At 33.1% G+C, this 10,207-nt stretch overlaps 1 protein-coding gene across 1 annotated transcript; it reads left to right on the top strand.

Moving 5' to 3' along the window:
- The first annotated feature begins 306 nt into the window (after positions 1-306).
- On the top strand, positions 307-5,958 carry LOC129896131 (red chlorophyll catabolite reductase, chloroplastic). The gene is made up of 2 exons (XM_055971964.1): positions 307-699; positions 5,211-5,958. Exons 1-2 carry the CDS (start codon positions 376-378, stop codon positions 5,820-5,822), a joined length of 936 nt encoding a protein of 311 aa, XP_055827939.1. The 5' UTR covers positions 307-375; the 3' UTR covers positions 5,823-5,958.
- The last annotated feature ends 4,249 nt before the right edge of the window (positions 5,959-10,207 follow it).

The following is a 10,207-nucleotide window of genomic DNA, read 5'->3' as shown; positions in this document are numbered from 1 at the left end:
GTGCTGATAACGTATTATAAAAACAAATTAAACTTAATAAATTAATAAAAAAGAAAAAGTAAGAGAAAGGAAAAATTCTTGCCAGCTGCATTTTACATTGCCTTATTTATAGGCACTGAGGTAATAATTAGGAGAACAAAACTTAGGGGAAAAAAAGGAAAAATAAAATGAGAAGAAAAGAAAGAAAAAAGCAAAAAAGCAAGGGACGTCCAATTGGACACCCACTTTCATAACAAAATTAAAAATAAAATAATAATTCTAAAATAATTAATTTAACTTATTTCCCTATCGTACAAGCCCGAAGTCCCACACGTCACGTTCTTTTCCATTCCAAAAAGCTAAAGAGATAGCAGTGGACATGGCAGTCCTCCTCCTATGGCTATTCCACTCTTCTCTTCCCAATTTTTCACTTCAATTGTCACACAGCCACTCCCTTCTTCTCGCTCTTTTTCCATTGCTAAGCGTTTCTCTTGCTCGTCCTCAACTTCCATGGAACATCATCAATCGAAATTCAAGGAATTTCCTTATGTATCTGTTCCGCATAGAGAATTAATGGTGGAACTTGTATCGACTGTGGAGAATCGGCTTGGAACATCTCTGCTTCCTTGTACTCTGCCTTCTCATGTGCAGTATTTTGAGAATCAAACTGCTACTGCTCATGCTTCGCTCTATGTCAGATCTGGAAATTCCTCTTCTCAGGTACTCTTCCACTGGCTCCTCAATTGATTTTACTACTTATTACGTATTCGTTCATTTCTTCAGTCGCGTCTATTCATCTCAGTTGTATCATGTGGTGACAAATTATACTAATGCTGCAATTACAATCTAGAAACTACTCCATCCCTCCCAATTTACGTGACACAATTTTACTTGACATAAAGTTAAAAAAGAGAGGACTTTTGAAATTTGTAGTCTAAAACACACTTAAGGTGTGGCCTGGTGGCCTAGTGGCCAATGAAGTGGTGGAGAGTAATGAAGTCTTAGGTTCAAATCTCAATGGAGACAAGAAAATACTAGGTGATTCTTTTCATCTGTCCTAGCCTCAGCATGCAGAGATATCTGATACAAGTAAAATTAGTCAACGTGTGTGAAAGTTGGCCCGAACACTACAGTGTCATAAAAAAGAATTGTGGTCTTAAACACTACTGATAATTTGAATGAGAAATTTTAAAGTTAAATTATTTTCACAAAGGTGATTTGTTTTTGGAATGACTAAAAAGATGCACTACATAAATTGGGATGATGATAGTAATATTGTAGGTATTACTCCTCCGTCCCATAAATTTATGTGAGAGAAGTAGTATTATGTTGAATATTTTTGGTGGCGGCACAATCGATTGCTCGCAACTTGAATTTTATCATTACAAAGTATGGACCCGCTTAGGTTATACAATCTTGATCACTCACTTGTTGCTTGCTTTACCAACACTCTTTACTTAGCACTCACTCTTATTTTCTATCTTGCTTACTTGCTTTGAGCACACATACAACTCGAATGAACCACCCCTATTTATAGATGGTGACAGAAGAATCTATTGAAAGATACATACTACTCTCTTCTAGAATATTCCTAGCTAACTTTTTCTAGAACTACTCTTTCTAGAACATTTCTAGACTCTCTCTCTAGAATACTCATTCTAGAGATTCCTTTATTTCTTTACAACTATTGAATATTCTAGATTCTTATTTGAAATGTCTTAGATATTAATTAAGTTGGTGATGAATTCTAAACATATAATATATATTAGAGTATGATATATGAATTACTTTCTGTTGGATGTTTTGTTGAATTAGTATACAGGGTGAAGTTACCTCTATGTTGACTTTTTGTATAGGACCTTCCATCCTTGGAACTATAAAAGCTTCTATGGAAACTCAAGTGGATAATCCTATTCAGGCAACTATATTTAGCAAGTTTGAGATTTAAGTGAATATACTCCTTCTCACCCCATTTTATCTTGATTTTATGTTGTTGCATCACCGTGTTATCAAAATTGAAAAGCGCAAGAAAAGCTCTAAATTACGTCGGGGCTTTAAGCGTAAAACACAAATAGAAAAAGAAAATACAATTATATGTTTAATCCAAGACTAATAATTATAAGCATGAATAACAAATCTATGTACAAAGAAATTGAATTTTTTAATATTTAAGTGGAATACCAATTGTTTAGAACCCTTATTCGCAAGTATAAGTTTGTCTTAGGGACTTAATGACGACATTGAAGCGCACATTAGGCAAGGGAAACACTCAACATGTTTTGAGCCTCGCTTTAGGACTTCAGCGTGCTTAAAGCGCGCCTTTGACAACATTGTTGCATTACTCCTATGCGAGACCAAAAACTGCGCAAAGAGCTCTCTCCTAATACCCTCCAATATGAATGATATCGCTGCTATCTTGTACATGGTGAAGTTGATGAAGAAAACAAGAAAATTATTTACTATAGAATAATGATTGACAAAGCAAGCTCTTGCTATAACTCAGATCATCTAATTTTAATGGATTTGGCTTAAACAGAAAAGTTAATCCATTACGAATTGTGCTTATGTAGATTGACATTTTTACTCTGTATGCTGATTATATTGGTCATTTAATAGTAGTAACATGAATTGAAATGCCAAATAACTTATTTTTATAATGTGCTGAGGGGAGTTGAGAAGAGCAGCAAATGTATTTGTGTTACTCTGTGAATCTGTGGTTTTCCCCATCCAATTAAATCAGACAAGATTTCTATCAAATCTGTTTCCTTTGAGCTAATTTCAAATTGAGCATTTCTTGTTCAAGCTATCTAGCTTGCACTTTCTAGTTAATAAGAATCTTAAAATTCCTTTTAGTTGGACATGGCACTAATTCTATTATAGGTTCTTTGATGGGTTGTTAGTATTCAAAATTGATGTAAGCCAGATGGCAAATGTAAAAATATGCCCTTAAAGCAATGTTGCGTTTTCTTTTGAGTTTTAGGTCTATCAATGGAGTCTGGAGTCTAAAGGGCACGTTTTGAAAGTCAATAAACAAAAGGGGTTGTCAAAAAATTCACATACCAAAAGGGGTTGTTCGTGAATTGTATTGCAAACTGCCATATTTTTCAGAGACAACCCCTAACGTCCGTTTGTTACATTTTAAAGATATAAAATTAACGCAATTTATGAAATGTGCTGCAAACTCCCACTATTTTTTTTGATAGTTCGTATCATGTGTTGTGAACTACATCGCAACTAATTAGTGAAAAGCAATTAGGGGGAAATTTCTGCATTCCTTGAGAGGTAATGCCTCTCACATTCCATATATTGTCTTAATCATAAAAACTAAAAAGAGTTGCTGGGTTTTTTTCTGTGATCTTGTCAAAGTAGTTTGATCGCTGCTTGTTCTCTCTCTCTCTCCCCCCCACCCCCCTTTTGTCCTCCTGCTTGAGGAGCTCTAGGGGAAAATTTCCTATGATCTGCAATCTCAGTTCTCACCATAAGCTTTCTCAACTTCAATATCTGATGGCACTGACTTGAAAGTATTTACCAACTGGTTGACTTTTGTCATATTACCTCTACTTTTAGGGTATGTGGTCTGGTCAGGTGCAACAATAGTGAAAATAGACTGAACTAGTCTGGATATGATGTCCCACCCGAGTAGGTGCCAAGGTAGTTTGTGAACTAGTATTTTAACTGGAACAATAGAAGTTTCTTGCTCTGGTTTAAAATCCGGTGTCCATATTAGGACTTTCATAGTGTATGACCCAATGTGAACAAATGGCTTTAAATATATGTGATTGAAGTCGTTTTGTTTGGGAAATTATTGTTAACAGTACTGTAGTTGTAGTACGCAATCTGGACCGTTCCTTTCAATTGACTCACAAAAATTTCTCTTAGTTCTTCCATAGTGGGTTTCCTTTGATGAATTTACCCAATATAGTCATTGGTTAAATTCACGAAATAATCATCAGCAGAGAAAACTACAGTTGGCTTACCGAGATGAGTTTCGTGCATGATTTCAATTGGAGCTTTGGAGGTTGGCAATCGTCAAATCAGTTTGAACCTTTCAGTGAAGGTTGGTTTCGATGGAATGGTAGCCTTACCTTTCCCTCCTAAGTTTGGATTTTTCTGTTGGAGTTGAATTTTGGTGTTCTGATCTGGGCTTGAAGGATTGGTGATAGCAGGATTGTTATCAGTGGCCCCAGGGTTATTGTCAGTTTCATCGACATTGATCGCATCAACAGATTTCAATTTTGAAGGGGGTGGGTCGAAATTTGAGGAGATTTTTCACTGAGGAGGTGTATGATTTAGGTGGGTGGGTTCTGTATGGATAGTGTTGTCCTGTTGAGGTGTTGCACGGGTGATATGCAAAGGAGTAGGTTGATTGTTAATGTTGTCTTTCTTTGAGGATTTGGAGAATTGTTGGGTTGTTGAGGGCAAGATTTAGGAACTTATTATTGTCCATATGTTGTTCTTCTGAAGGACTGGAACAAATAGGGGATGATGTTCGTTGTTGTTGTGGTTGTTGGTGATAGGAGGAGTTGATTCCTGTGAGTTTGGGTTTTTTTCTCGTGGATTGGTTCAAACTAGCCGTTGGAGTAGTAGGAGAGCAGGTGTGTTTTGCTGAGTTGTCAGTGTAGGAGAGGCTGCAGTTGGTTGAGATGAGTGTGGATTGCGCATATAAATAGTGTTTTAGGTGGGGTCCGACGCACCATTTGGATGTTTGCTGAATAGATCAATAGATTCACAGATAGAAGCTAGAGAGAGAATATGCATCCAAAATTGCCCAACAAAGCTAACAGCTCAATTCAAGAGTTATCCTTGTGCATAATTTGTAGTTTACCGCAGTTCCGCGAGTTGCTTTCACCTGATGGCTTCTTGGGGAAGTTATACAAAAGGACTGCGAAAGCATCATGGCGATATCGAGTAGGAAGTCTTAAGGAACATCTAGTTAGTTCATCAATCTAAGCTTCTATGCTTGTTCATTCTGGAATTTGGATCTAGCTTCTGTTTATATATTCTTGTCCTGTTCCGTTCCTCTGCTTATAGTTAATAGTTCCATTGGGAGTTCTTCGTCAAGTCTTGTTTCTCTTTGCTATTTAATGTTCTATTTCTAACGCATATAATAAAAGTTAAACTTGGAACACACAGTTCATTAGGTGAGAAGTCGACTAATAAAGTAGTTCTTGTCATTCTAGCATCAGGAGTATATGCGAGGTTAATATTTTTGCCTTTCTAAATTGTGACAGGTTGATTTCATACTTGGTAGTTGGGTTCACTGCAACTTGCCCACTGGTGGAGCCTTGAATATTACTAGCCTTTCAGCATATTTGAGACCTTCAACTGATGCACCAAACTTCTTAATTGAAGTTATCCGCAGCAGTCCAACTACTCTCATCCTCATTCTTGATCTACCTCCACGAAAGGACCTTGTCCAACATCCCGATTACCTTAAGACCTTTTATGAGGAAACGCACTTAGACAAGCAGAGACAACTTCTCGAGAAGTTACCTGAGGTAAAGCCTTATTTCTCTTCATCTCTATATATTCGATCCCTCGTCTCTCCATCAGCTATTTTGGTTTCTATAGAAACCGAACCTTCCCAGGCCATTCGCATTGATGAGATTATTCGGGATCACATAAGTCCTGTTGCTAAGGTAATGCTGGATACATGGTTAAATCTGTGTGTTTGTACTGAGATAAGATTGACAGATGATGAAAGTACATATTTGTCTAATAGGGATCGAATAATTAAGAATAAGACTATCGAGATAGATCTTGAATCAAGCTTCCCTAGACTTTTCGGGCAAGAAGTTGCGAACCAGGTTTTAGGAGTACTAAGGGAAATCTACAACAATTGAATCTCTTGCTCCTGCAGTCTTTGATTGAGAATATGGAAGGTGATTATTGTATGTAATCTTGATAAATTCTTCAACTTATAATACATTTTAAAAAAAATGTAAATTGAGAGTAACTATAAAAAGTTATATTCTTCTATTTGGCTTCTCCCTAGAGTTTTTTTTTTCATGCTTCATGTTGGTAGCGTGAAGCTTGCTTGACTCTTAACCAACTCACTTTAGTCAGCTTGTTTTATGGTGGATGTTTTCTCAATGTGGGCTTTCCCAAGGTCTCTCATATGCACTTTTGCCCATAGTTTGTGTTGGTGTTTGTCTCTAGTAACAAATAATTTTTTCACCGAGCATATTTATACACAACTTATGTCTGACCATGACTTTAATTTCTAAGGAACTTATGCCCTACTAGGCATAAGTTTGATTGTTAAGGGGCAAAAATGAAAAACCAACACATTTAAGGGCAAAAATTAAAGACCAATCCATTTAAAGAGCAAAACGTGCAATTTTATGTTTTGTAAAGTTGTTGTATTTGGTTACAAACACTTGACCCATTAGTAACAGAAACCAGTTTTCTTTAACTTTAGGGTCCTTGATGTGATATTACACCATAGAATTCAAATCAGTGAAGCTAGTGCTTTTACTTCTACAGATCTAGAACTGGAATCGAACACGCATTAGATGCAACATAGAGAAAATTAATTTCGTATTGGTTTGATAAGTTAACAGATAATTTGAAATAACTATTTATAATAAAGTGAAAAGTAATACGGGATTATGGGAATAATAAGCAGTTTTTCCAATTGGATAGAATGCAGGATTTAGGCGCAAAATAAAACAAAGGAATACTTGCTTAAGTTTTACAAATCATAAACATTTCTAAGTTGGGATAAAATATAAAGTTGTGACAGATAAATTATTTGGAGAATCCAACTAATTAATGAGATAATTGATTGTGGGACCAAAAATGAACACTGAAAAGGAACAGCCCATTTTGGGCATTAAGAAGTTAGCAGCACGCTACTAAATTCAGGGGCACATATCCAGAGAGGTTCTTCATTAATGAGTTTCTCAATCTCATATAATAATTACTTCTTCTGTCGCAAATTACCTGGCGTATAAATTTTTATATGTTTTTAAAGAAAATATTACTTTAAGAGAAATTTTTGACTATTTCATCTTCCATTTAAATACTAAAATAAAATTATTTTTAATTAAATATTTACCTTATTAAGATGTTTATAATCTTCAATAATAGTTAATAAATAAATAAACTTAGCTACCGTAGGAATACTTATAAGTACCAATAAAGATAGTGATGGAGTGATAAATACTCTTCATTTTTAATTAAAGATCTTGAATTTAAGTAGAGTACGAAATCACCTTTGTTGAAAAGTACGAATTAAATTCTATTCTAATATGGATACCAGACATCGAACACCGAGAAAAAAAAGAAGAGAATACTTACAAGTATAGAGAATTCATTCTCAACTACTAAAGTTGAAGAAGGACCAGTACCCCCAAATAAGAAACTCTAGTTCACCAGATCCAAGAAGAATTCTTGTGCAGTAAATGACAATTAAAGAAAGTTTATTTTTTTCCTTTTTTTTTTCCAACGTCATATTTTTGCCCCATCATAGCAAGTTATTTATTGGAATTTTATAATTTACCAAATTTGGAATATGTACTATAAAAGTTACCTCATGTAGTAATGTTGTAACAACTTATTTATTTAGACTTAATGAAATTTTTAATTTTAATCATTTACATTTTAGTTATTAATTATGTTTGTTTTTCAAAACAATATGTTCTTACTTCATTCGTGCAATATTGTTACTCATTTTCACAAAAGTCACTTAACTATTTTTTTAACACAAAAAGTTACTAAACTTTGAATAGATATACATACTAACTAAATGCACTATACTTCAAGTGTCCTCTCCTTTGGGCCAGAAAAACTACTACTGTTAGTAATGTAACTAGATTGCCAGAAGAAGAAAAAAAGAAATAAAAGGGAATGAGGAAAGAAGGTGGTAGTAATAATTTCACATGACACCCTAAGGTGGTTGAGTTGGTCCAGCTGGTGTTCTTCTAAATAATGGGTTTCTGATTTGAAATCTTTTACAAGCTTTTCTGATCGAACTCGTCGCAAAGAGCTTTGCTTTGCGATTTATTTTTCTTGTGCAGTTTGTGACAAAGACAAATTTATAAGTAAAATATGGGCACATAAATTATGATCTCTTTGTAAAATTAGGTGTGTGTGTCAGCAGTGGCGGAACTTAGACTTTTTATAAAGGGTCTACAAAAATTTTTAAAGTAGCAAACAAAATTTTTTAGTGAGTAGGATTTATATCCATCTTATTCAACCTAGCGACTTTACTATCAACATCGTCAATAAAACAAATTCTATTAAACACAAAACATTTGGCAAAAAAAATATTAATCTTCAATTTGGTTTGCTTTCAAAAATACATGATAAATTATATTAACTGAAATAATAATTTTACAATGAATACATCGAGATTTTACTGAACACATATTACACAGTCAGATTTTTAATATTAATTTTTACTTAAATTTTAAGTTATTTTTCAATCTATCGATTTTGCTACTTCTTTATTTCAAAAGATGTATATTAATTTTTTTTTGTTTTGATAGAAAATGTGAGAATTCTAATCAAAAGTTTCAAACCTCCATATTCACTTACGAAACCATGGAAAATTAACCCCATATGAACTATTTTTTTTCAAACCTCCTAATTACCTACTTAGGAGGAAATGGAAAAGTGTAATTGCATATAACCTCTTCTTCTAATTCTTTTAGTAGAAACTAGTTTGAAATATTATTTTATATTTGATATAAATATACATCAAATTAAGGTTTTAATTAAATTTAATATTTTCCTGATTTTGATTTATGTAGCACAATTAAAATTTTGAGATTTAAACCGTGAATTCGGAAATAGTAGCTTTTGAAACAAAATTTATATATTTGAAAATTATTTAAAAAATAATATAGATCACAACAATTAACAATTTAACATATTTCAAAGACATAAAATAATCTATAATTATTTTTTGATTGACTCTCAATATTTCATATAAATTGAAATGAAAAAAATAATTATTAAATAAATAGTATATAATAACTCCTAATAAAGAAAGTAAAATATAACTTTGGTTTGAGAGAGTGACTATGAGATTAGGTGGATCACAAAATTTCTTTTGAAAGAATTGAATATAATAGTGAGTTTGACGAACAAAAGAAATAAAATCATAACATGAAAGGGATTCGAACTCCCGACCTCAGTATCATGTTTGAATACTCTTTTCACTGTGCCAAAAAAATTGTGCAAACTGAATTTTATATTTATATTTAATAAATTTTGACTTATATAAACCGTGTAATTTTTCGACGAAGGGTGTTCACCTGCACATCTTTACTAGGCTGTAGCTCCTCCCCTGTAGTGTGTGTGTATATATTATTAAAATAGGTATAATATTACATACAAACTCTAATGCTATAAGAAAGATAAATGATGCACTTGATTGAATATTGAATTATTTATTTAGAGAACAAGGATCAATCACTTAATATATATTTTTCTTTTTCTATTATTGGTGCACCCCTGTTTTAAAAATCCTAAATTCACCTTTTGGACTTTGAAAATAAAAGTCATTACCAATGGTTGTGAGGGATTAGGCTTGATCCCTGCCATGTCCATTAATCCCAAACATATACAAAATGAAGCGGGCATAGACCAAACGTCCAACTATAATCATCTACACAATAAAATCTCCAATTCTAAAAATTATAAATTTGCCTGGGCTATCAAACTAGAGCGTTATTTACTTATGTTTTTAAAATTTTAGATTTATTTCAAATTTATGGGCTATTATATTAAAGAAAAATTAATTACCTTATACTCACCCGAAAAATAACAACTACGAAATCCTTTTACGAAGATAAAATAAAATTCCCCATCAGTGTTAATTCTCTCCTTTCAACAAAGTTATCGTAGTTATACGCCAAGCTCTTGCAGTCACTCTCACTTCCATATTGTTTCTTCTAATGGGTATATAGCCTACAATATATTTGACAAATATAAAGGCACTGTTAGCAATCTTTTTTTTCTGTTTTTGAGCTCCCCGCCCGTTATTTAATATGGTCCAGTTAAATTTGAATTTGTGTCACGAAATTTCATACATATTGTAAATAATTTTTTTTTAATAAAGACAATTTCTTATTTAGAGCTTAAATATGAGAAGCACAAAAAATAGGAATTAGTCATGATAAATTACGTAGCTAAATAACAAATTCATCAATGACGACCAATTTGACAACGACTGTAGCTAATTTCAATAATAATAAAAAAGAGAGGAGAGAGAAAAATA

The sequence above is a fragment of the Solanum dulcamara genome, chromosome 7 (assembly GCF_947179165.1).
Source record: "Solanum dulcamara chromosome 7, daSolDulc1.2, whole genome shotgun sequence".
NCBI lineage: Eukaryota > Viridiplantae > Streptophyta > Magnoliopsida > Solanales > Solanaceae > Solanum > Solanum dulcamara.
This window is presented reverse-complemented; position numbering and strand designations above follow the sequence as displayed.